Source organism: Opisthocomus hoazin, chromosome 10 (assembly GCF_030867145.1).
Source record: "Opisthocomus hoazin isolate bOpiHoa1 chromosome 10, bOpiHoa1.hap1, whole genome shotgun sequence".
Lineage (NCBI taxonomy): Eukaryota > Metazoa > Chordata > Aves > Opisthocomiformes > Opisthocomidae > Opisthocomus > Opisthocomus hoazin.
In genome coordinates, this window is record NC_134423.1 from 10,074,164 (window position 1) to 10,100,649 (window position 26,486).

The window sequence follows — 26,486 nt, forward strand, 5'->3', positions numbered from 1 at the left end:
ACAATGTGTAACTGGGTGTCTTTTATTTGCTATGCTGAACCTCGGAAGAGCCGTGATCTCTTCTAATTGGCTATATTGTAAAAGCAAGGTAAGGGCAAAGAGAAAAACTGCGCTTTAGAGCTGGCTGTGACTAAACCTGCAGGCTTTTCCAACGCTTTGTTGTCTGGTGGTTTTAAACATCCCCTGACAGCGCAATGCTGTTTATATCCCGATGGGTTTAAATAGTATTTTTTTGGAACTGATGGATAGGGATGAGTGAACAATATTGCCTGTATAGAAAAGAGAGAATTTCACCCTCCAGAAGCTTTATAATCGTTACTATTATTACTATTGTTTTACTGTTCTTGTCGTAGGAAGCCGGCCCGTCCCCTCCTGCTGCAGAGCCCCGTCCCCTCGCCGTGTGCCGCCGCCCGTACCGAGCGCCCTCTCGCCTGCTGGGGCCTGCGAGAGACCCGCCGTCAGCCGGAACGGGGCTCCGCTTAATTACACGGTGCTTTCTTAATTGGCGCTCCCCGCTGCCAGTCTCTGGCTGGCGGGGCGGGCTGCCTCTGCAGCCCGTGTCTCTGGCCCGGCTCCCTCCCAGGCGGCTGGCGCGGCCCGGCCCCTCTGCCCGCTCGTCCCGGCGTGCGGAGCCCCGGTCTCGGTGCTCGGCGCTGTACGGCCCGGCTCCCCGCCTCCTGCTCCTCCCAGGAGCGGCAGCGAAGCGGCCCGTCCCGCCTGGTTGGAAATGGGAACGGACGGCTCCGCCGCCTCCCCTCGCTTCCCATATATGGTCACCTCCGCGATCAAATGGCCGGCAGCAGCGAATGGGAGCGCTCCGCCTGCGAGCGGAGCCGGGGGAGTGAGAGAGCGAAAGGGGTAGGGACGAACGGAGGAGGGAGGGAGAGGAAAAAAGCCCTTCCCAAAAAAGTATTGGATGTCTTGAGGAATGCAGTCAGCCCCCTGGGAAAGTACATATCTGTGAGCGCTGCCCGCCCGCCGCCCGCACTCCGCTGCGCCCGGTCCCGCACGGAGCAGCCCCGCCGCACCGCGCCGCGCCGTGCCGTGCCGCGCCGCTCCCTCGGGGGCCACGCCTGGCTCTCGCACCCGGGGCCGTCCCGCAGCTTCCCAAGTTCTGCTTGCGGGTGCAGTTCGCGCGGAGACGCGCCCTAGCCCACCGCCGCCATGGATGCCATCAAGAAGAAGATGCAGATGCTGAAGCTGGACAAGGAGAACGCCTTGGACAGAGCCGAGCAAGCCGAAGCAGACAAGAAGGCAGCGGAGGAGAGGAGCAAGCAGGTCTGCACCCAGGGTCCAGGCGTGGCCAGCACCGGGGCGCAAGTCTGTCCAGACAACTTCTCTCTCTCTCTCCCTTTTTTCTTCCCGATGTACCTTGTTGTAACCCCTCCCGCCCCCATCCCCTGCAGAACTGGTTGGACTTTCCTAAGACAGAGCTTCGCCCCGGCAGCCCCTGGCTGGAGGTCGTTCCCCCAGCACCCCAGCTGGGGAGCAGGGCCCTGGGACAGCCACATGGCCTCTGTGCCTTTGTCGTGGGGCCACGGCTGGCAGAGGTTGCCTTGAGCTCCTGGGTAGCAACAGACAGACATGCTGCTCTTAAAGCTCTGTTCACCCCCTCCAGCACCACCCAGCAGACTTGTCCGATTCCAGCTGCTTCCCCCCCCTTCCAGATGTGTGCCCTGTTTTCCTGGCCTTCTCCAACCCCCCTCCTTTACACCTGGGGCTTCCTTCATTTGGGGGAGAGAGACATGTTGGTTGCACTTTTGTGGGAGGTCCTGAAGGAGGAGGGAGGAAGGGGAGGGGGGGTTAAAAATGAAATACCCACTTCTAAGCCCAGGGAGAAATATATTTGTATTTCCTCTTGTGCACCTAGTTAGAGGATGACATTGTGCAATTGGAAAAGCAATTGCATGTGACGGAGGATGCAAGAGACCAAGTGCTTGAAGAGCTACACAAGTCTGAGGATAGCCTCCTCTCCGCAGAGGAGAATGCTGCCAAGGTATCGTGCCGTTGCCGCAAGCAAAGAGAATCTAACTGTCTCTCCTTCTCTCTCTCTCTCTGTCCGTCTGTCCTTCTCTGTCTCTTCTGCACTCGCACTTCTCCCTTTGCACGATCACATTGCCTGCTGCACCTTTTCCTGCCCGCCCTCCCCTCTCCACCACTTTCCACCCGAATCACAGCTGGAGGACGAGCTGGTGGCTCTACAAAAGAAGCTGAAAGGCACTGAGGATGAGCTGGACAAATACTCCGAGTCCCTTAAAGATGCACAGGAAAAGTTGGAACTGGCTGACAAAAAGGCCACAGATGTAAGTTACCCCCGTCCCTTTCACCCCCACGGCAGGACAGCGACCACACGCTCCCTATGCGCAGGCCCGCCCGGTCTCCTGCCGCCCAGCGCTGCAGAGCTTTGCTGAGGGCAGGTCAGGGAGGCGGCACTGCCTCCTTGCATGAGGTTTGCACACTACCAGAGGCATTTGACCGGGTTTCTGCTCACCTGACACGTGCTTCTCATGTGTACTTGCTGCTCTAGATGTGAAAGTAAGGAAAGGGAGCATTGTCGCATTGTCTGCTCAGGTGATGGGGGAAACGGCTCATGCTGGAACAACGCTGTCTCGATAGCAGTGCAGAATCAGAGAGTTGGTAGCAAGTAGGGCCGGGAGAGGGACATCTGGAAGAGCAAGGGCTGCGAGGTCGCTGCTCGAGAGAGCTGTTCTAGGCATACATGCGTTAGGACTGCTGCTAGGTGCTAGTTTGGCTCGCTCGCGGGGCCCTGAGGTAAAAGGCTTTTTTTCCTAGAGATCACTGGAACTCTTTCACTTGTCGGACAAAAGTTCAGTCTTGTGTGAGAGAAAAATGTCCGGAAGGTGATACTTGCTGGGTCTGCAGTTCAGAGGGCAGGGATCCTGGGAGCGAGCTGGGAGATATATATAGCTCAGCACTTTATATGGTAATACTGCAAGAGCCCGTGCCTCTCGCGGGCCTCATCCCACCCACTCGCCTGCCCCTGACGCACGTTTGGTGTGCTGCGTGCGCGGAGCCCGGCGAGGCGGTGGTCTCTGCCTTTCGGGTCCGGGGCTCTGCGGTTGCTGCCATACAACCCAGTTCTCTCTGAGTAAATCGCAGGTCTGAATTACAGGATTAGGGGAAACCATGGTATTTCCAAAGTGATGACCATCTTTTTCCTATAACTCGGCTTTAAAAATGAACCTCAAAGCCGTAATAAAGAGAGGAGTTGCCCCAGATGAAGCAAGCAAAGTATTTTTTGGGGGGAAGGATACTTTTGGAAGGGGAAATGTTACAAAAACCAACTTGGCATGGAAGACAACATGCTTTTATCTTGCTTTGCTTCTCCAGTGAACAAAGGATGGAAAGGGCTTAACTTCAGTATGGCAATAAAGTTTTACAGCTTTGAAAGAGAACTGGAGAACTCGGCCCCCATGAGCGTGCGTGCGCAGGAGCAGGAGGGGGTTCCGTGGGCAGTGTGGGTCGGGCGGCTCTCGGCCGCGGTGCGGTGCGTGGATGCGGGGCAGCTTCCTCGCAGGACGCTAGTTCGACTGGTTCGGAGGAACCGCGTGTGGGTCCGGGGGAGATACTCCTTATAAGGAAAAGTATGCGGGCTGTCTGGGAACGGCTCGCCTAGGGTGAAGGCGGGAGCAGGCTGCTAGGTTCCCTCTCTGCGGGATGAGCTCTTGCTGGCCGGTCCCGCGTCGGTTTGCCGTGCTGGCGGGCAGTGTCTGTGCGCGGGGGGGCGGACCAGCGCCTGGCCGCCGGCCGGGGTTCGCGGTGAGCACGGCGGGCAAGTCCCACGTGGGGTGTCCCCGGGGCCTGCCCCGCTCCTCCGGGTAGCCCCGAGCCTTGGGAAGGCTAGCCGTGCTCGGGGGGGGTGAGGACACGACCGGGGCGGTGTCCCGGAGCTCGGACAGCGGTAGGCCCCTCGCTGTCCCCTCAGCGCGCCGGGCCCGCGTCGCTGGAGGGGGGCAAGCCGGGACCCGGCACGGCCCTCGGGCGCCGCCAGGGGGCGCTGCCGCCCCAGCGCGCCCACCTGGCGGGCCCGCCGCCGACCCCCGGTCCCCGCCCGGCCCGGCCCGGCCCCGTCGCAGGGCCCGCTGGGCTGGGGCCGGGCCCTCCTCGGGGCCTGCCTCCGTGCTGCCCTCCCCTCCCAGCCGGCTGCCGCCAGCCCCGCCCCGGTGCGCGGCGCGTTGCGGCGCGTTGCGGCGCGGGGGGACTTCCGGGGCCGGGGCGGGCGGGCGAGGCGCGAGCATGGCGGCGATGAGCTCGCTGGAGGCGGTGCGGAGGAAGATCCGGAGCCTGCAGGAGCAGGCGGACGCCGCCGAGGAGCGGGCGGGCCGGCTGCAGCGGGAGGTGGACCAGGAGCGGGCCCTGCGGGAGGAGGTAGGGCCGCCCGCTCGGCTCGGCTCGGCTCGGCCCGGCCCGGCGGGGGTCCCGGGGCGCGGCTGGCCCGCGGCCGCTCCCTTCGCCGCCGCCTGGCACGCGGCGGTTACCTCCGGGTCCGTGTGTCCCCCTCCCTCCCCGTGCGGGGGCGGGGGCGAGGGGCCGAGGTGCGGGGGAACACCGCGCCGGGCCTGCTGGCCCGCAGCAAGGCGCTGAGCATCGGCGAGGTGCCTGAGATCCGGTGCTTTGCGTTCGATTCTGAGCAAGCGTTTATGGAGTTTAAATTTTTTAAATTTTTCTTTGTAAGTGTCGGTTGTCTGCTTACCCAGTCCGAACGGGCTCAGCTGTGGGAAGTCAGCTTGCCGGCTGTTCAGAGGTTACGCGCTCTGGACGGAACCCGAGGTGGCCACGTCCGAGTGCTCACCTACAGTACCTGAAAACACCACAACCGTGTGGTCATGTGGACCCTGTTACGGCACAGCTGTAGCATGTTTAGCTTGTCCAAGCCCTAGCCAAGATGGGAAAGGAACAGTAGTCACCGTTCTAGGCAGAGATGGGATCAGGTGGGAGCCACACAGACTCGTGCAGCAGAGAGATGTAGTTATGGGTGGCAGTTACAGCAAAAAGCTGATAGGGCTGTTGTTTGCCTTGCCACTGACCTTGGGGAATTCTAGCAGCTGTAACTTGAGGTTTCCTGCCGTAAAATGTACAGTGTCCTTTGCGGCAGTGTTAGTGTATTCAGGGACTGCGTAAAAGTGATGCAAAAGAACAGATTTCTTATGCGTGTAGTTTATTACAGTAGAAAAAATGGTGATTATTGGATTTCCTTACAATATGGGGCTTTCTGCATATTTTGGGCAGCGAGTTCAAAGGAAGAGCTTTCTGATTACTTGCAGGTGATCTTCCCAAGCAGCAAAACATGGCTGCTTATGCTTGTGTAACCACTGCATTCTTGCAGGTGACTTCACATACCCGTTGTTTTCAGTGGGGGATTGTCACGGGCATTAACTCGTTTCATAAGTGTTTCTGTCTTCAAGAAAATCCCTGTACTCGTTTTCTAAACTTTGTGGAGTAAAGGACACAATTTTCCTACTTTCAGTAACATGCGTTGTTCTAAACAACATGTTAAGGGATTCCCATCAAAATGGGAAGCTTTGCTCTTGCCTTTTGTGGCAGAAGGAATAGTGCTGGAGGAGTGATTACAGCTTGCTGGTGAAGTCTTCCCATTAGAGCTCAGCCACATTGCTATAAGGCTAGGATCCTAAATGTTAATGTTCGTCTTCTTCCCTGGAGTTGGTTTGTGCGGATCATGTGGAATTCTGCTGAGTACATTTACATGGTACTGAATGTTTTTGTTCGAAAGTGTCAGTGCTGAGGTGAATAAAGGCAGAAAACTGAACTGGCAGGCACATGTAGACCTGTGCCTCTTTTATAATGCTAGCTGTGTACAGATTATTTTATTGTCACAGCTGTATTTGTGCGTGCTTGAGGAGGGAAGCTTTGCAAGCACTGCAGCAAGCAAGCAAGTGGAGGTGTGACTCTAACCCTTCCTTTAGTGTAATGCCTTAATTGTATAGCATGTGACCATCTAGGGTTGTTAGGGGGTGTTTTTTTCCTTCCTGTGCAAGGTACAGATACGCAAACAATGAAAAAGCTAAAGCTGTGGCCAAAACATATCGCAGCTTACAGCTTCTGATAGTTAAACCAGGTTGTTGAAAGTTTCAAGGCTATGACTGGCAGCCATTGCCTTAAAAAAGACTCTCTTGTGTTTTGAGTGCCTGCATCTCAAGGGGCTGTTGGTAATCGCATTTTCAGAATGCATTTTTCTTCCTTCTTCTGGAAAACAGAATCTCTCTTACAACAGTAATAATTAAAACCCGATGGTAATGCCTGCATGTCGTCACTCATTGTAAAAATATTTGGTGTATAAGTGCTATGGCAAAAGCGCAGGAGGCTGTGTTTGCCTGTCAGCTGTGGGAGTGCCCCCTGATGTCACTGGGGTTTTTTCCTTCCTTACCATATAAGGAGAGAAGTCCTGCTCCGCAGAAGACTAACTTGGGCCATATAAGGCTGGTTGGTAAACCCTCATTGAGTTACTGGAGCAGGAAGTAAAAACTTGAACTTTAGTCACCCTGTGTTTTCTAAGTGTATTGTACGCTCTTATCATGATGAGGAGTCTTGACATGATAATTATTAACTTGTAACACCATAAATTCCTCAAGCGTAACATTTATGAAAGGTTATTTTCTTTCTTAAATCAGAATATTCAGATTCTTGCTGTTTAAAGCCAGAAGTCTGAAAACACACGTTTGGAGTACAGCTGCTTGATTACTGAGCTAAAGATGTCACATTTGGGTTAATGTGGATCTCTAAGGATGAAGTCTCCACTACTCCTGGTTCTACATGTTCACCATCAGTACTCATTAATGTTCAAATATCTATTTGTTTCCCTTTTTATGTGTTACTTTCTAGTGGGGCAAAGTTACTGTTATGTCAAACATTGTTCTGCTTACCTGGTGTGTAAATTATTCTTACTTATGTACAGCAACATTTTAGCTGTTGCCAACTATATCCAGCTGCCTCTGGTTAGCAGAAGCAACAAATAACAGTTCCTAAGATTTTTTAATTAAAGAAAAAATACCAGACTGATACTTGTGGTATCTGCTTTTGATAGAGGGTTGGTTCTTTCCCCTTCAGCTAGACATCATAGGAAATTCAGATGTGTACTTCCTCATATATAGCAAGATTGTTTTCAGTACTAATTAAGAGTAACTGTTACTCTTGGAAGTCATTAAATTTTTAGGATAATGACCTTTTTCTATGTATTTTGTGCTTAATATCCTTATGAAAGAAATAAAATTTAATAATGAGGTTACTGCGGGAAGGCTATTATATAGAACTTATTCTGCAACTTAAGCAAGTGTAGGTTTGAGCATGTCAGAAGTAAAAGCTTGTAACGATACGAGGCAGATGAGTTACAAGTGTTACATAGAAGGTGAACAGGTAATGCAAGACAGGCAAATCTGGGGGAAGTGGCAGTATGGGGGGAAAAACCCCAGATGTTTTAAGCAATTGTTGCCCGTACCAGAGCCCTTCCGAGGTGTAGGCCCTGCTGATCCCTTCTTTGTCAGCTCTTGCATAGCTTGTCTGTAAACAAAGCTTGTGGGTATTTGGGCATTTCTTAAACATCCTCATGCTCTCTCTGTATCAGCTGTCTCGTTGCAAATGCTGATCTAGGTGTGTTTTTGGATGTTGACACTGAACCCTTCTTATGGAACGCAAGGAAATACTGGGACAATTCTTCTCAAAATATGGCAAAAGATCATAATAAAGGGTTTGGAATAATATAGAAGAATCAAGTAATTAGTTTGTGTTGATTCGATTAAAAAAAAGGCAGGGGGGAGACTACGATTGACTAATGTCTGCCAATACAATAACAGAAGATATTTGGGGAACAATGCATAATTCTTCCAGTGCAGTTCCTTCTAGTACAAATTGTACAGTCCTTAATGTGCTTCATGTAAAGGAGGCATTAATCACTTTTTCCTCTGTTAAGCAATAACTTCACAATTCAATGAGGGCGTGTATATATCTGTGTACCGGCTTTTTAGTGAATGAAGTCAGAAATTGCTGAAGTGCTGTTCTATGGCACTAGCAGGTACATGGGACAATGTTTTACAAGAGGTGGTGTGCGCCTTATTGTGAATTAATATCTGTTCTTCCTGTGCTTAGGCTGAGAGCGAAGTAGCTTCTCTGAACAGACGCATCCAGCTGGTTGAGGAAGAGTTGGATCGGGCTCAGGAGCGCTTGGCTACTGCCCTGCAGAAGCTGGAGGAGGCCGAGAAGGCTGCAGATGAGAGTGAAAGGTGGGTGGGGCCGCTCTTGAATGGATTGTTACCCTTATGACAAAGGTGATAGTTGCCAGGGTATGGGTTAGGGAAGTAAACTAAGCCACTCCTATGTCTCTGAACCTGCCTGCTCTTCCTTTGCCTACATGGACTTCAGTTACAGCTTGTCTCTAGGGGATGTCCAAATGTGTAGGCTTGAATTCTTTTTTGTGTCTCAGATGCAAAGATAAGATTTAAGCACGGTAGGGCTTTTGATGTATCATGCTGCATTCTGGGAAAGCGTTGTGACCAAGCCTAGACTTCTCTACTTGGAGGACAACTTTTTGAGGGTGATGTGTACTTTTGTGCTGTTGGGTGATTCTTGATGTGATTGTGGGCAGAAAATCCCACCTGGAGAACAGCGAAGTGCTGGAAGAGGCTTTGGTTCTCCTATTGGTGAGATTGGTACAGGAAGGTGAGCAAAGGAGAGCGAGCATGATAATTCCTTCAGATTTAGGCGGGGATTTCCAGAAGTACTTCATGTAAGTTGGGAACTCAAGATTTATCGCTTTGGAAGAGGTCCTCTTCTACAAATTGTATTTTGTATCTGTGATAGTACTTTCTGTTGGGAAAGAATCCTTCGTATTCTGCGTATGTATTTCTACCTCAGTGACAGTACAGCCTGCTGAAAAGCACCTGAAACTCACAGTGTATTCTGAAGTAGCGAAGAGAGTTTGGGTCAAGTGTGCAAGGGGTAATAAATATGCAATGTTTCCTGTTCTGGAGGAGTTAAATTTTGCTTGTGCAGGACACAGAGAGCTTCAGTGCTCTAGGGCTCTGACATGGCAAAACTCATGGGAGTCTGTCTGGCCCAAAAACATAATGCCTGTCAGTCCTGCAGGGGTTGTAATGTGCTGTTTCACAATGAGTGTGAAGCACAGGTGCCTGCAGTCATCTTATTAGGTCTTTAGAAGCAAGACCCTTTATTTACCTTTCTATAAGATCAGTTTTCGTTCAATTTAAAATGAAAAAGAGTAGTACAGCTGAGCTGTGGTAAGAGCTAAACAAATTAAATTTTCTTTCTTCCTAAGACATGCTGCTTTCCTTTGAACTTCTGAAGTGTGAATGCACAGGACTAGATCTGTGGTGTGACAAATCCAAGTATCTGAGGTGCTTCGTTCACCTTAATACACCTGTCTGAAAGTCACACTCCAGCAGTAGTAGAGTTGGAGATAAACTGGCAAGCCCTGAACCTTGAGTTTCCTGGTTTTTGCGTCTTTCAGGGGAATGAAGGTCATTGAAAATAGAGCCCAGAAGGATGAAGAGAAGATGGAAATCCAAGAGATCCAGCTTAAAGAAGCTAAGCACATTGCTGAAGAGGCTGACCGCAAGTATGAAGAGGTCAGTTCTTGAATGCAGGTCATCTGTTTCTAAAGCCCTTTAGGCTGTGCCTGTGATTCTTTTTTTTTCTTTTTTCTTTTTTTCCCTTTGCCTTTTAAATTCAAAAGATCACAAACACTACTCTTTGCAGCTGTGGAAGGAAAAATGAACACCCAGATACCTCAAGGGACGAGGTGGCAGGAGATCTGCGCTCAGATCTTTGCACTAAGATGGTTGAGAGTATTCCCTGATCTCTTAGGGATAAAAATACTTTTCAGTTGCCTTTTGGTGAATGAAAGAGAGGTCTTGACAAATGTCAGATAACAAAGACTCAAATGCATAATGAATATGTCACATAATCAAAAACATGTTGACCAAGAAATGGAAGAAGGCCCAACTCCCTGCTTTTTTGGTTCTAGAAACAGGTGACGTGTGCTGCAGCAACATAACACGCCTGATTGTCATGTGCCTCTTCTTGTAGGTGGCTCGTAAGCTTGTGATCATTGAGAGTGACCTGGAGCGGGCTGAAGAACGTGCTGAGCTATCAGAAAGGTAAGTGTTGAACCGCCCTGAGACGTGTGTGAGGTGCTGCAAGACAGCGGTAACAGCATGAAACGTTGGCAGTACACTGTGCGTTCAGCTCAAAGCTATGTTCTGCTCATTTGTTCTAATGGTTGAAATAAATGGTCAGTGCTGAAGTAAATGTGTTCATACGTGTGTGCGCGTGTGTTTTGTCACTGCATGCTGTACCTGCACACTGATTTTGTGAATGGCTTTTGTGCATTTCATGTGTTCACTAACAGCCAAGTCCGACAGCTGGAAGAACAGTTAAGAATAATGGATCAAACCTTGAAAGCATTAATGGCTGCAGAGGATAAGGTACTGATACTAATAAACAGTTCTTAGGTTTAACTGCAACCCAAGTCTTTCAGCTTCCATAGCTGGTTAGCTCACTCAGTAGTAACAAGACCTCGCTACACTCTTTGCTCTCTTTGCATCTTGCTTTGGTGGTTTTCTGTGGTCTCTTTTTTGTTTATTTATTCATTTTTGCCTTTTAAACTGGTCTCCTGTGCAGCCAAAAAGAAGCTGAACTGTCTCACGTGTAAAGGCTATGTAAATATTTCTGTGTAAGCCAAGGGCCGTAGCTGATTTCTGTCTGGTCATCGTCTTAATGTACACTTGAAATGGAATTCGGCATCGTAAAGAGTTGCTTTCAATCCGTGATGGATTCAGCTGCTTTTGAGGCCGTTCTTTTGCTCTGTAATTGTTTTCATTTTTCTCTATCTTTTCCCCCTGTTTTCTCCTGTTTCTTTTGCTTGACTGAATCTCCCATGCGCCCCTTTCCTGCCTTCCTTCCGAAATAACAGCAAATGTGCTGAGCTTGAAGAGGAGTTGAAAACTGTGACCAACAACCTGAAGTCGCTGGAGGCTCAGGCTGAGAAGGTAGGCTAGAGGCTTACATGAGAACATTGTCATCTGGACTGGCCTGTGGGGTGTTCGTTATACGCTGATCACTTTGCAGCATTTCAGCAAGGCCGTTGTCAGTAGAAGCATTTAGACTTGCTACTCAATCTGTATTTGGCTCTTATCGGAACCTAGCATTCCTTCTGGTTCCAAATAGGTCAGTATTACTTGACCACGTATTCTGTTAAGTAGCCTGACAGGATTAAATATTATTTATAGAATGTCCCTCAAAATGGCACTTGTGTGCTAACATTGAATTTCTCCAAATGCCATTCCTCTTTAAAACTGTAGTACTAATTCCTACTCAAAGTTCCCACCAGGTAGCACTGGAATAGAACTCAAGGGAACTTTGGCTCTTGTCATAAACGGTGTATTACCACAGTCTGCTAAGTGAAATTAATTTAGTTGTACCCATATTGATTTCTGGTATGCAGTTGATCTATTAGAAGAGAATCTTGAATGTGAGTTTTTTTGGTATCTTTAGAATACCTGGTCTAATATCGGTGATCCTCTTTCTAATTACAGTACTCGCAGAAAGAAGACAAATATGAAGAGGAGATTAAAGTCCTGACTGACAAACTGAAGGAGGTAAAATTGGAGCTGTTCTTTACAACAGATCTTCCAAGGCAACTGTGATTCTTTCAATATCAATGCTACTTTGATGCTTTAAGGATGAACGCATCATTTTGGAGACAGCTTAGTGTTAAATGTCTCGCTAGTACCATTTTGTTATGTGTCTCCTCTCATTGTACTTCTTTCCTCATTTGAATTGTTGCTTTTCTATTCGTAAGTACTATGTGTGTGTTTCCTAACGTCGTTTGTATTTGTCTCGACTTCAGGCTGAGACCCGTGCTGAATTTGCTGAGAGGTCAGTAACCAAGCTGGAGAAGAGCATCGATGACCTAGAAGGTATGGGGTTCTGTTTTTCTCGCTTACTATAGAAATACAGTTCTTCTGTTCTTCTGTTACTTTTTTTTAGTACTCAATTCTACTCACCTAACTTGTCCTACTCATGTAAATGATTCTGCCTGAAGAGTAAAAATAGTCAAAATGTTTTCTGATTGAAATGTATTGATAACTTAAATGCTTCAGGTGAGCAGTGTTTTGCTCTTGCGCGTTCCTTTTTCTCTCATGTTCTCAAGACTCCTTTCATTTTTTTCATTATACTCTTCTTGGAGGTATATAAATGTATAGGGTAAATGAGTAGATGATAAGTAGTAGTATTCTGTTACTGAAAAGCTGATGAAGAGCTGTGTTATGTTTGTAATAATCAGGAATGTGGCAGGCTAACCTAATTTATTTAATGTGATAACTGTGGGTCGGGGCAGGCATTTTGTGACATAGACCAGTTGCTGTTTCTCAGTAAAGCTAATGGTTTGTATACATAATCAGAAGGAAAACTTATTTAACTTCAGAGAATTTGTTTCAAGGTTTTGATAAATTTTTTGGAACTGTAGTAGAATAGTAGAATGTGCTTTCTCCCTTCAGAGAAAATAATTGAGTAGTGCTTTGTAATTAAAAGTTTTGTAGAGTTTACTATTTAGGTGTGTTAACACCGAGTCTAGGGGTTGTAAGAAGCTTGATTGCTTGGCACGACAGGCTGGCTTCTGCATAAAGGGTATGAAATGTCAAGGTAGCTGCTGAAAGTTTACGACCACTGACTCAGGAAGGAAGCAGAGAAGAAAGATAAGTGTTTAGAAGGAACAAAAATTGCTGTAACAAACTGGGTTTATGACATCACACAAACCAGAATGATTGGGGTTTTTTTAAAAAAAAGCGGTATAAAATAAATGGTAGCATCCTTCTTGAGCCTCATTTTTTGGATCTCTTCTCCCTTGCTTCTGTGTGCCCTCCTAATGTGTGTTAAAACAAAAATCCAGGGCAGCAAAACATGGGCTTTGCTTCGCTTGTACACTTTCTTTCCTTCGTTTTCTCTGTATCACAGGTTGCCCCACTGGCAGTGCAGTTAATGAACTTATCGCATAAAACTGTTCTCTATTGGTTTTTTGTTCTTCTCTAATTTTGTAATTATTGTTTTGTCTGTCGCATCACCTCTTTCTGTGCGCTATTCCCCTTTCCTATGACTTCTGGATGGTATCCCATGCCACCACCTTCACCTTCCATCCCATGGTTGCACTCCATTTCCTTGCACACCTCTGCCTTCCCTGGGGGAATGTTAGATGAGCTGTATGCTCAGAAACTGAAGTACAAAGCCATCAGTGAGGAGTTGGACCACGCTCTCAATGATATGACTTCCATGTAAATGTCTTCCCAGCTTGTGCCTGCACCTGCTTCCCTGTCCTCGTTGATTGCGCGGTTCCGGCCTTGTGAAATTATACTCCCTCTGTAGCGGGAGACGCATTCCTTTAGCGAGACTAGGTGTACAAAATACCATGAACAGTTTCTTTACCGTGGCAGAGTGTGGGTGAGTGTTGTGCTGAGCCTGGTAAATACTCATGGTGATTTTGTAAGCTGCCTAATAAGCTCGTGTTTACTCTTTCGTTCTGTATCTGCAATCCTGGTGTCTTGTGGATGCCTGTTGGCTGTAGCTCTGCATTTATCCTTTCAGTTCACCTCTGTTTCAGCGTTGTCTGCCAGGCCTGTTGTGTTCAGTTAATCAAAGAAAATTGCCTTGGTACATGCTGCATTCAAAGTGTATTCTTCTGCTGTCACAGTTTTTGTCTAGCAAAGTTCCTACAAAAGTTTCAAAGAAATCTGAATTTAGCTGTATTCTCTGTTAATGACAGTGGAAAGTCTTTATCTAAATTTGCTTAACTGCCCGGAAAATTTCAGCTGCTATCACCAAATTACAAGCGTGGAAATTGACTTAAAATAGTTTGTCATTTAAACTCAGAAAAGTGACAGTTGAAATATAGGTTGTTTCTGCATATTTTGTGGAGAGTAGTAGTAATTTAATTTGCTTATACCAAAAATGTGGTAATACCAACTACAGTCATAAGGAGAAAAATAGTGCATTGGGCAGCAGGAAAGTGATCGATTGTAAGGTATGACGGATCCTTGCAGTGTTTGATGCAAGCTGAGACTTCTTCCTTCAACCTAAAACTCTGAACAGAGGTCAGCTGTGCTAAATCCACCTTCCCATGCTCATACCTCTCGCTTGCATGAACCCTGTACAGCTGGCATGGGAAAGAGGAAGAGTTGTGGCTCTCAAGTGCTGGTGAGGTGTGTTGTTTAGTCCTAGCGTCTCTTTTTGGAAGCTAGCATGCTTTTAGCAAGGCATAAGCTTTGCTCAGAGCTTGGAATGTATTTTGCATGCACCCATATTTTAGATGTCTTGTCTTCTGCTTTTTTCATCCCTGTATCTAGTCATTACTTCCCTCCTGCTCTCCCAACGTTTTAGTAGGGGTCTAGTGTTGTCTGCTTTGTATGCTTTGATCCCCCCCCCCCAGTTCCCCCTACTCCTCTAATCCCCCTACTCCTCTAACCCATGCTTTTGCTCAGTGGCTTATTGAGCAGATGGATTTCTTTTTCCTCCTCTGTATACAGAGATTACAGTATGTCTTCAATTTTGGGATATTTCTAAACGGAAAACAGACTTTAAAATGTACTCTGCTGGTACATGAGGATGTTACTGTAGCATTCCAGTCCCAGCATGGTGTGGTGTTTCTCTAGTAGTCATTCTGGCATGTTGGGCTCTGCCATGCTGTTGCTGCTTTTTTGGGAGTCTTTACTGCACCTTTTTTTATTTCCTACCTTATCTCACTTTTTCTTTTCATGCAGATAATTTTCTTTGCTTCACTTCTCCAAAGACATCTTCATCGGGTTGGATAAAACATCTTTCCAAGCTTTGGATGTTTCATGGGTTCATTGTCCTGTCTTCTAGCTTAGTTCACTCTATTCCTCTAGCACCTGTCTCAAAACATGCTCTGTTTGTGCTCTGCTGTACAGAAACTCTACATCTCGCAATGTAAAATAAACATCCCAGCTGTATCCCTTTTGCTATTCCCTTGCCTTTTATTTATTTCAATAACTATTTCAGTTATTAATAAAAATTGCTTTTTTTGCCATTAGGGATTTAAATTTTTTTGGTGTTTCCATTTTTTGCCTGCAAACTATTCTGTCTGAATGTTGACAATGCAAAGTCAGTGATAGGAGTCGATGGGAAGAGAATACTATGCTTGGTATTTTGAGGTCAAATCTGACCGGTTATGATCTTGGTCTTTCTCAAAATCTGATGAAGATAAAATGACAAATAGATATAATTAGGGTTTTTTCAGTTGTTATTGTTAGGCCAAAATCTGCAAGGACACTACTTCCTTGGGGTCACTAGGTCGTGGGAGCATGGCTGAGAGAGCAGTTAAGTCCTCAGCACCAGATTTTTCACTTTACAGTCCAAAATTTTCTCCTAGCTTGATGCTGAAGACTTCCTGTCTTTATATGAATTTGTTTGTTCATTAACTTAAATATTTGAGATGGATTTAAAGGGGCAATATCAAAAGCAGTAAATTGGTCCTCTAAATAAAGTTCTCCCCTCTTTCACACCCTGATTACTTGGCAAAGCTGTCACTTCGTAACTTTTTTTTTTACAATATGCTTCTCTTGAGTGGCATGATAAGACTGGAAGTTCAGCAGGGAGATTTCAGCAGTTTTCCACTCTCGTTCTTAGCGCAGACTTGTGAGTTTGAATAGCAGGCTCATGACAAATGTTTCTGAACTGGAGCAGGAAAACTCATTGTTACACTAATAATGAGATGATTCTGCTGCAAAGTGGAACATACAGATTTCAGGTTTGAAAGCCTAAGCATTGGCTTTCAGCTGATTTGGCATTGCCTAATTAAGGATGAAGCATTAAATACAGACAGCTTGTGTTTTTTGCATTGTTATTTGCAACTAGAGAGTTTATTGCATTGTTTTAACTTCCATTTTCTTCATGATGAAAAAAGTTATCTTCTAGTTCGCATAAAAGTGCATCAGTTTAAACTGGATTGATTTGTGATTATGCCTGTCACTGTATGTATTGCTAAAGTTCCTAAGTCACCACAGCTAAACAAACTCATCATAGTGTAGCTGAGTTAGTTTTTCGCTTGTAGAACAATGTAAATGTGGCTTTCTTGTTCAAGATTATTCAGCAGTGCATTCTAGGCTAGATTTCCTCCCCTCCCCAAAAACTGCTTTTCAAATCAGGCAGGCTTGCAGATGGATGCATCGTCTTCCCCCATGCCATCCTCGGATAACTTCGTCTCATCCCAGTGTTTTGTCCAGTGGCACGCATCTTTATGTCACTGGCGATGGGGAGAAGCCCAAATACAGGATATGCATTGGTAGTCCAGATAATAAAGTTCTGTAACTTACTACTCATCAATTGAGATACAGTAAGTGGGTTTATACACTGTGTGCATGCAACTGACAAGTAAAATATTTAGTGTGAAGGTTAACGAAATATAATGCGATGAGCATTTGTAAAATGGCTGAAGCTAATGTGGTTAACGTGACAAATGCAAAAGGTATCAGGAATGTGGTCAGCTGTCACTTCTCAGCTGAGCCAGAGTAATTTACACTACAGCAGCTCCAGCCCCTTAATCTGTTGTGTATTTTGTTTTATTGCCAGCAGTGTTGCTTTTTCCCCCTCAAGTCCTTGCAATACTGTTGTTTCTGAAAAGAACTAAAAAAAGCAAAGACCTATGTAGGAACCTGGTGATTTTTAACACAGTAATTTTGAACACCAGTATTTAAATCTTCCCTTTTCCTTTGAACACACTTTATCAGCTCTCTGCACTGTGGGGTGGTGAATTGCCTGACAGAGTACTGGAAACGGGCAATGCGGTGCAGATGCCCGGGTAGCTGTGTGCAGAATTCCTAGCCTGCCCTGCTGCACTGGTCTTGACCCCACGGAGCTGCTGTGTTTCTCACCACAGCATATTTCGGCACTTTGCTCAGCGTTGGGCCTGATGTGGCACATCCCCCAGTGTCTGGCCCTGGGTGGTTGGTTACGTACATGAGGCTTGTTGACTGGGGTGCAAGGCTGGCGCTGGTGCCTCACATGCGCGGGCTCTCTGCTGTGCTGAGGCTGAGCCTCGCTGGCTCTGCCCCAGAGCCTGAACTCCCTGTGTGGATGGAGGTGGCTGCCTGCAACGCCAGCCCGTGGCTCTGCCTCTGGGGTAGCTCGCAGCTTCGGCAGGTTCCCCCAGGTAGTAATGCTTTCCATGCTGTGCCTTGGGGGTTTAGGCTCACTTTGGATGTGGAGAAGTACTGTAAAGCTCTGCCTCAGTTAGAGGGAGGAGTTTTCTGTGATGAAGGTAAGCACCAAGTTCGTAGTTTAAATTGTCATGTCTGAATAACAGCTTAATACATTTTGCCAAAGTGAAATTTTAGTTACTCTGGGGTTTCAATGCTTTGTTCACTTACATATGGCATTATCCTGATGAGGGAGACAAGACCCAGTTGTTACTGGTCCAGAATCAGAGCTCTGAAATGTGCCCTGGCTTTGCTGTTGGAGCCTGGGCTGGGGAGGAAGCTGTGAGGAGCTGCTGCTTGCTGCACGAGTATGTCCTACAGACCAGCTCGTTGCGCAGCTTTGCCGTTGTTGTGTCCAGAGCCTGCAGGGACAGAGGATTTCTGTGGAAGCTGTTAGGAGGCTCATGGAAGATAATCAGAAACAGTCATTTCCTGTAGGAGAATGATCTGGGATCAAGAGGTCAGGAGGGCGGTTTGAATCTAGACTTATGAGAAGAATATGGAGAATCTGAGAAAACACGATGGTCAAAAACTACCACGGAACATTCTTTTGCTCTGCAGAACAACTTCCACTAAATGCGCTGTCACAGCATAGCTGTGGCTGTTCTCTGTGACTGGGAATGTGAACTGTCCTTTCCGTTTGCCGTGTTTGAGCAACATGGGTTTTCATGCTTCCATTTCGTTTTCATTGAACGTTTGGGTTTGTTTTCTTAGGAAGTACAAGTGCACGATTTAAAGGTATCAAATTGTGTGGATACAAGTAGCAGAAGTAGGTTTCCCTACCAAAAGTACCATTTCAGCTGTCAGATTCCCCAGGAAAGGATTAGGGGTCGAGTCAGACCTAGTGGACCTTGGCTACCAGCATCTCTCCTGCCGTGACGTACACTGGTTGTGACACAGTTCCTTGTCCTCCACTGACAAATGAGGTTCCACCACATCTTAAATAGTTTACAAGGAAAGATGGCACTCGTAAAATAAATCTTCCACACACTGTACGTAAATAGTAAAGCAGGACTTGGTTCTTCCAGGAATATAGCTGCAGTTCTTCCATTTCTGTTCCCACTTACCTGTCTCAGCTGTTGCCCATGACAGGAGTCTTAGCCGGTTCTTCATAGGTTGTAATAGCTGCTCCTTGGAGTAGCTGTTTAATTGCTACAGTTCTAGAAACAAAGGTAAAATGTTTGTATGTTACTGAACTGTCTGTGGTGTGACCAATTTCTTTATTAACTCTTACTTAACTGTTTTCTCTGTCTAATCTGTCTTCATTCTGCCTCTTTTTTCCCTTCTAACCTGCTTGCTGCCTGTACAGACCAACTCTACCAGCAACTTGAGCAAAACAGTCGCCTAACTAATGAACTAAAGCTGGCATTGAATGAGGATTAAACTTTAGTGTGACTATATTGTTAACTTGTTTAAAAACTGCTTCTTCCAAATTTCCTCAAGAATGAATCAGTACATGTAGAAATAAGCAAGAAACCTAGAAATTGGGGTTTTTTTTTCAGGCTGTTGGTTCTGTGGTAATTTAATGGATGAAATTCTCAGTTTATTTTGGAAAAATATGAAAATGCTTCTTCTGGATGAGGCTTTTCATTATCTATATGCACACCTACTGTGGGAGAGCAGTAAGCTCATTGGCTGTGCGATAGCTCCTTTCCACTTCAGTGAGCAGCTGCAGCATTTAGCTAACAGCATCCAACAAGTAACAGCCTGCCTAGCAGAGAGACACTCAGTTTACCTGACAGCCTGAATTGGCCCAGAGATATTTACTAGAACGTGGACGAGAGAAACATGTTCACCAGGATTCATATTTCTGTATTTCAAAACCAACACAAAGGATACTTAGAGCTGTTTTGTGTTCTGGGACTTTAATGCAGCAATTTTGCGTTAGTGTGAATTGGGCTTGTATTTGACTTAAAAAAAAAAAAAAAAAAAAAAAAACAAAAAAAACCACCAAAAAAACCCCACAAACCCTAGGAATGGGAGCTCCATCTGAAAATACCCGGTCAGTTTAAAGGTATGCTTGCATTAGTATGAAGTTACTGTTACTGGAATCTGGTAGGACGCAGCTCTAGAACATTGTGCTTATTTATTGTATCAATTAAGTGTGTTAAATGACTGTCCTATAAAAGTGTGCATGCAACATAAAGCTATTAACGTTGATTTTACTTATTTTCTAGAAGAAAGAAATTTCTTAAAGGTTACTTCACTGAAGAAGAGATTAGTTTTAATTTTTTTGTTCTTTGCAAGTTCTGAATTACATAAAGCTTAAAGTATATATTTACAAAGAACTTAATTATTTGCTTTATTGCCCTACCTTAAAAGAAAAAAAAAAAGCCATTCACCATCCCACATTCCTATAAGCAAAGAGCTTCCAGACCATGGAAGAATTGCGACTCTGTTGGCAGTGCATTTTCTTGACAAATGCAGCTGTAAACAGTTCTAAACTTGCATTACTTGCCATTTGTTTTGTTAATTGGGAATTCTCTCTAGTTGTGTTGGACATTGGTTTTTATGAGCATGCACATTTCCTAACTTTTTAAACCCTCCAATAGAATGGTGATTGCATGCCTTCGTGTTCTGAGAATCAGTGCCTCCAAAGAACTGCTATTCATGTTTTAATTTTCTAATCCCACAACAGAGAAAGTGGCGCATGCCAAAGAAGAAAACCTTAGTATGCATCAGATGCTGGATCAAACTTTACTGGAGTTAAACAACATGTGAAAACCTTCTTAGCAGCAACCACATTACTTGTTTTATTATTTGTACACCTGCTTGCCGTGAAGCCCCGTAAACATGCCTTTATTTTAGTTTCACCACAGTCACAAGAACATCTGCTGAATTATCAGGCAGGGGTCAGGGAAACACCAAAATGGGCAAGCCGTATGCGGGTTAAGCTATATTACCTTATGGTTGAAATGTGCCATTTCCCAGCAAAAATGTTACCTACACTTTGTAGAGAGTTCAGCAATTCGGTCTTTTGAAGAATCCTGGCTGTGGCAGCATGTGTCCCACCTCAAGTGCCAACTGCGGTTTTTAACAAGAGTAATGATTCGTGTTCAAGAGAGATCGGGTGGAAATGGTGCTATTTTGAACAAAAGGTTCTGCTGAAGTCTTTTGTTTGATATCAGACAAGTCAGGAGTTGTCCAGCACAGTAATTTATTTTTAGCAGAATTTTATTGATCTGTGAGGATTTGGACTTTCTGTGCCTCCTAATTCAATAAAACGAAGGTATGTGAGCAACAGAGAGACATGAAGGCTTCTGGAGGTTTTAAATTGTGTTCTTGCAACTCAATACGGAAGTGTAGGTCAGCATTTCACCTTGAGTATCAATTTGATTGTATTTTTCATGTTGAAATGAAAGATTCAATAAATTCAGGATAAAACATAAATTTGGAAGAGATTGTTTTAAAATGTATTTTATTTGTGTGGATTTTGGGGAGGGGGAGGAATTTATAAACCGATATTCACCTCACTTTTTTTCACACTTTCTTTGAGCAGTTTTACAAATAACCTGTATGTAAACATTGTATAATGATATGGAATAAAATGCACATTTTAGGACATTTTTTAAATTTTGCTCTCCTGTGATTTGTTTATTATCACATTAACTTTCTGTGTATCACTGTGTAAAATACACACGCGTGCAGTGGCTCAGTTTGGGATACACTTGACAGGCTGGCTTTCAGCCTCTGCTGTTCTGCTAGGCCGATGTGTAAAATTCAGTGAAATGCAGCGGTCTGGGCTGATGCGCATCTGCAGCTGTGAAGAGGGGCCCTTTGAGGGCCGTATTGCAGGAACTTGTCCCCGTCACTTGATTGTGTTCCCAGATAGGTGCAGAATGCAACTGTCCTCTGACGAAGGGTAGGGCTTTCCAAAGTTATTCGTTATTGACCAAAACTGTTTTCAGTAAGATCATTGCAGAACTCCCATAGACTTCTGTAGGAAATGAGCCCTAAAGGCGCTGCTCTTGGAAACACTACCGTGTATTTGTGTATCTTACCTGTCAATATGTGTTAATTTACCTTGATACAGTGATAAACCTTCCAAAATGGTATGTCAGGTGGACTGAAAGGATCTCTTATGAACTTTTCACCACTGGTTGCTAATTTCCACATATGAAGGTATCTTTACTTGAATTATGACGTCTGTCAATGAGCAATGTCAAAACATCAAGTTCTTATTCCTTCTTTTTCTATAGTATATTGCTGAAAGTTGATGCTGTCCATCCGTCTAGCAGCAAGGAGCTTGGTAGGAGGCAGGTGTAGATAACCTTCCAGATCACCAAAGGTATTCTTCATTAGTGGACCCTTAGCAAGCAACTGAAAGCAAGTGACTTTCTCAGCAGCTGGTGTAGTGGTGAAAGGGTAAAGTAACATCTAATGATTTCTGGTTAAATGGGACTCGGAGAGGGAAGATGTACTCATGTGAGTCTATGGCTTTTTTGGATTGTGTTGTGTAGGGGAGAACTCAGTAACATTAGGAGCTTTCACAGGATTCATTGGCTGCTGCCAAGTCATCCTGAACAGAAGGGATGAGATCCCTGGCTTCACGTTTCCCTTTAAGTGTTTTTGGGAAGCAAAATACATGTTACAAGGCTCCTACAGTGCTTTAAGCTTGTACTGGAGGCCAACAGTAAAGCTCCAGATAATGGTTGTGCAGAGGTAAGTTATTCTAATCCTTTTCTCCTTCCGTAGCACAAGGATGGGCTGTAAAAGTTGAAGCCTCCCCTCACTCGTGGCTCTGTGTGGTGCTGCTGGAGTCAGCGTGGCTATTGCCAGCAGGAAGGGCTGGACTGGGCGGTGGTTTGTAGGGTCAGCCTCAGGGCCACCCAGAGAGCTGGAGGCTGTGCGGGGAGCCGAACACAGGAGTTCCTGGCACCTGGCCACGAGCCTTATGCAGCCCAGCGTGCTGCCTGCTCTGCTGGATTGCTTTTATGGTCCCATGGTCTCCACTCGGGTCCTGAACAGTGGGTCTGAGTGAGGTCAGACCCTTTGTTTGCTGCTTAAGGAGACCACAAACTGCTTTGTGTTTTGGGGAGCCTGAATTCACCTCTTGCTGTGTGCAAGGGTGAGGAGGCAGCTGTGGTTTTAGTGTTTGTTAATGAGATCATGTTACCATTAATAGGGAAAGCATGTGCAAGCAGGGAGATAAGAATTAATCGGAAAAAAATCTGTTTGTAGAATGGACGACTTCCCTGAAGTGCGTTGTTGCAAATGAGTCCATAAAGCTTCATAATCAGTAAGTAAAAGTTTTCCAGTCCCAAGGAAAGCTGAAGGGAGCAGTGAACATAATGGTGAATCACACCAAATAGCTTTTTGTGCTGAATAGCAACAGACACATAAACAGGCATATGGATGCATTTGCTGGAGCAGGAAAATCTGTTTCTACTGTTTACCATAAGCCACGACCCATTATGGATTCTTTGCATGCAGCACCTACTCAGACAAAACTCAGTGAAGCTAGAAAGCATTGACTTGTAAAAATAAATACATTGGGCTCTGATTTAACCCCATTCCAATCAGACGAGAGCTTCTCCCTCTTGCAGCTACTTTGCCCAAAATGTTCACTCTAAAAATTTGTTACATTACAGAACCCCACATCATTTAGCGTTCCTCAAGACGTGTGTCTTGGTTTGGAGAGCTACTCACCCTTTTCTTCAATGCAAACCCACATTGTTTTTTCCAGAAAATGAGACATCTGTGTTGTCTTTTGCTCCCTCGTGGGGTTTCTCTGATGTCCAGTAGCATGCAAGTCACGCTGCAGGGTGTGCCTTTCCTTCCATCAGGACCTCATAGGCATGCCCTTTCTATCTTAATGGTTCCTTGTGGTCACAAAACTTGCAGAAATGTGATTTTCCTTTTAGAGTTCTGTGTGGTCAGAACTAGCTAGTCGATTCAAGAGTTGTTGAATGGGATGAGAGATAGAGATAAGAAGGACAGAGAGGTTGCTTTTCCTGCAGAAACAAGGCTAAAGCAGTAGCCTGCACCTCTAAAGCACTGCCTCTCAGAGCTCTAGCACCTGAGTGAGAAACCCAAGTCTGGAAGGTGTTGTGCACGTTAACCATTTTCTGCTGTCATTGATGCTACTCAAAATCTGGGTGAAGTCAGCAGACTTCACTGTGCTGTTAATATTGTCGGACTGTCTGTTCCAGCGGGCTGTCGGTGGCTGCTGTAATGCCTGCTGGTGGCAGCAAAAGAAGGAAGTGGTTAGCCAACTAAAACATTTAAAAACAAGGAGGAGGGGAGGTGCTTTTTACATGGCTCAACACTTGGGAAAATGGAGTATTTTTTTCCCCGAGGTGCTCATGTTGGTGGCGTGGGGTATTTTTCTTAGTTTCTGAGTTTTTTGATAATCAAACAGGATCATCAGTGAAAGATTAAGTGGAACTTGCAGCAAAATGTCAAAGTGGTAGAGAAGACACAGATAGTGCCTTTTGTCTTCATGGAGGTTTTTTTGAAAATGCACACAGGAATAGTTCCTTTTAATAGAGAGAAGCTGTGTAACTTCAGTGTGTGTTGTATTCTTTCCAAGGTATGGAAAACCTGTACAAGTTTGCATGATCTTCTTGGCTTCAGTTGCAAACTGCTCTAGTTTTCTGTAAGTCATAGCCTTGCCAATTTGTAAGCTGTTGCTGAGAATTGCATAAGTGCAGGACACCCCTCACAATGACAGCAGCTCAGTGAGCAATCCGGATATCCCAGCTAGTTAATTTGTATGAGAGCAGAAACAATGGGAAACAGAAGCAGATAGACATCTTAGACACGTAAAAACCTATTCCTTCCCATTTGTTATTTCTTGACTCACTGCGCTGAAATGAGAGGGCATTACGTAGCATTTTGGATTTGAATAATGCAGCCTTTAAGAGCACCTCAGCACTGGTTTCTTCCTGTCCCTTTGCTGGTTTGAGGAATGGCTGCATACAGGTTAAACAGCATCTTTTTCAGAGAGCTAACACCAAAACCAAAAACAGTGCTGCAGGCCTAGCTGCAAGTGACAGTACCACACGTCATAACACACTGGCATGTGTGGTTGTGGGAACACGTCTCGCTGGGGTATAGCAAGCGTGTGTGGATCACGAGTATGAAGGGATTGAATACATGTGGGGCCACAATCCTGCAAAGCATTTTGAATGCCTTCTGTTCCAGGGCCTGACCATGGTCTGCTCTCGGGATTATTCCTTTCGTTGATGTTGTTCTCATTTTTTGCCCCAAGATTCAAACAGAAATGTCAAGGCTGTGTCCGTGAGATCTGTCTCAGACAAAGCTTACGGCCGACGGTGTGTCTTTGGGTAAAACCTGCAGAGGCCTAACACCTAGTGATAGTTGTCCCTGGCGATGAGGAACATGGTGCGGGTCTGCTGTCTCTACTGCAGTAGCGTTTGTGCAAGAATAGTCAGGAAGATGAAACTGCAAAGTTTTTGGAAGTTTGTTTTGACTTGCTTAGAACACATTCGTATTGATACTAACACAGAGATCTGTGTGAGTTTCCAGTTTAAAAACAGAGCACTTCTTTGCAGGTCCAATGGTAGTTTGCATGTTTCTCTTGACAAGAATATTAGTTGGCGTAATAGCCTGGGAAAATGCTTCAAAATCTTTTCTGGATTATGGTTTTCTGTAGCCGGCCAGGAGGAGCCTGCCAGACTGCTTTCCACTTAATCTGGATTGATGTACTACTTCCTTATTTATTTATTGCACACACATAGACTATGAAATAGGCTGAAGGGATGATGTAATTTGTGCAGGCTGTCCAGAAAAAAGAATGTATCTAGAAGACGAAATAGGCGCGAAAGCAGCTAAAAGGGAAACGACAAGATAGACTTGTGCGGGGCTAAGGCCAGTCAGGAGGGTATAGACAGTGTGAAGGTGATCGGCAGAAAAATGAATCCTCCCTCTCTAAATGCTACCGTGTAGTTATGCATCGTCCTGCTCCCGGAGCCTCTGCTTGTGTTCCCGCAGCCACCACATTCCTCTGCCACAGAGGAGCGTGGCTGGCAAAGTCCACGTAGCAGCAAATTCTTTGTCACACCTCATCTGGGTTTAAAGTACAATATGCAGGAGCTTTTGCCATAAAAATCAATAAAAACCCTTTCTCTCAGTGGTTCTCACTACACCGGCAGAATCTGGGTTAAATTTCTCTATGCTAGGACTTCATTATCAATTACATTAACCAGGAAATCATGACAATTTTCTAAAAAGACAAGCCCACAATTTTTTGTTGCGTTTCAGCAGTTAGCAAACATGTAGCAAATGTGTGTGCTTTTATTACGCTCAGATGCAGCCATGTCTGAGTGCAAGGCATTTCCTGGAGATTAACAACTGGCTGGGAGGGACTGCGGATACCAGAGGCAGCCCAAGGGACCCAGACTGGTTGTTAATCCACGGGAGGTGCTCCGTGCTGAGACCTACTGTTGTAAATTGAAACAAACAGCACGCAGGCCCATACGTCTCTGTCTGTGGAGGAGAAGCAGAGATCATTGCCATTTTGAGCAGCGAAGTTACTGACTCCTCCCTCCGCTTCCCTGTCAGTGTACGTGCTGCCAGCATCGGGAACACTACAGCTGGTGAGCGAGCTGATGAGAAGGGTTTACTCTGGATTCATTATTTTTGTGAATCACTTGCTATTAACAGTTTGGATTTAGTTAAGGAAAATCATCCAAATTTAAATTGAGTGCAGATGGTAGAAGGGTTTGTGTCATTTTAGCTAAGGTGTTTTAAAGAAGTCCATTTTACCAAACCACACAAGGGCATGTACAACTTTGGCTATGCACAGATATAAAGTAGATACAGCTAAGGGCTGCCTGTTTGACCGAGCCTCAGTCAAACAAATAGTTCTATTAGAGCGAGGTCTCGGTGTTGTAGAATCGAGCTCTGTAGAGGCATTGAACAGTGAGAAGTTCTCTTGCACGTCAAAGCTGCTGGGCCCTGCGCTGCTGTGACATTTGGTGTGTACATGTAAAAACTAAACGGTGTCCCCGATGAGGATTGCGATGCTGTATTTCAGTTTATAAAGAAAGAGACTGATGTTCAAAGGCGCTGAGCAGTGCTTCTTGATCCGAGCAGGGCACCTAAATACTGTGCTAAATGTGGGAGATTGCAGAATCCCTGTTTAAGCTACAGTAAAACCTGAAAGCTCGGAAATCTGTTTTGTCAGTTTCTGTTTTCCACAAGTCTGTTTTGCCTTTGAACCAATAATGAAGAAATTACTCTCTACTGCACTGTGAGCAGCAAAAC

The 26,486-nt window shown here is 45.6% G+C and overlaps 1 protein-coding gene across 4 annotated transcripts; it reads left to right on the forward strand.

Moving 5' to 3' along the window:
• Positions 1 to 975: 975 nt before the first annotated feature.
• Positions 976 to 20,828, forward strand: TPM1 (tropomyosin 1). Of its 4 annotated transcripts, none has more exons than XR_012765183.1 (10): positions 976 to 1,278; positions 2,178 to 2,303; positions 8,122 to 8,255; positions 9,500 to 9,617; positions 10,078 to 10,148; positions 10,964 to 11,039; positions 11,586 to 11,648; positions 11,900 to 11,969; positions 13,241 to 13,485; positions 14,802 to 15,101. XR_012765183.1 is itself a non-coding variant. In XM_009943317.2 (10 exons), exons 1-10 carry the CDS (start codon positions 1,165 to 1,167, stop codon positions 14,803 to 14,805), a joined length of 855 nt encoding a protein of 284 aa, XP_009941619.1. In that variant the 5' UTR covers positions 976 to 1,164; the 3' UTR covers positions 14,806 to 15,101. The 4 variants fall into 4 exon arrangements, 3 of the variants coding, with proteins under 3 accessions (XP_009941619.1, XP_009941621.1, XP_009941627.1); XM_009943317.2 differs by having other exon boundaries at positions 13,241 to 13,319; XM_009943319.2 differs by lacking the exons at positions 13,241 to 13,485; positions 14,802 to 15,101 and adding an exon at positions 19,894 to 20,828.
• Positions 20,829 to 26,486: the final 5,658 nt, after the last annotated feature.

Excerpts from the sequence above, each read along its gene's own strand:
- TPM1 (XM_009943319.2), top strand. The coding sequence starts at position 1,165 with ATGGATGCCATCAAGAAGAAGATGCAGATGCTGAAGCTGGACAAGGAG. Across the intron at positions 10,149-10,963 it reads CGTGCTGAGCTATCAGAAAG|CAAATGTGCTGAGCTTGAAG; the intron begins GTAAGTGTTGAA and ends CCGAAATAACAG. Across the intron at positions 11,649-11,899 it reads TGACTGACAAACTGAAGGAG|GCTGAGACCCGTGCTGAATT; the intron begins GTAAAATTGGAG and ends TCTCGACTTCAG.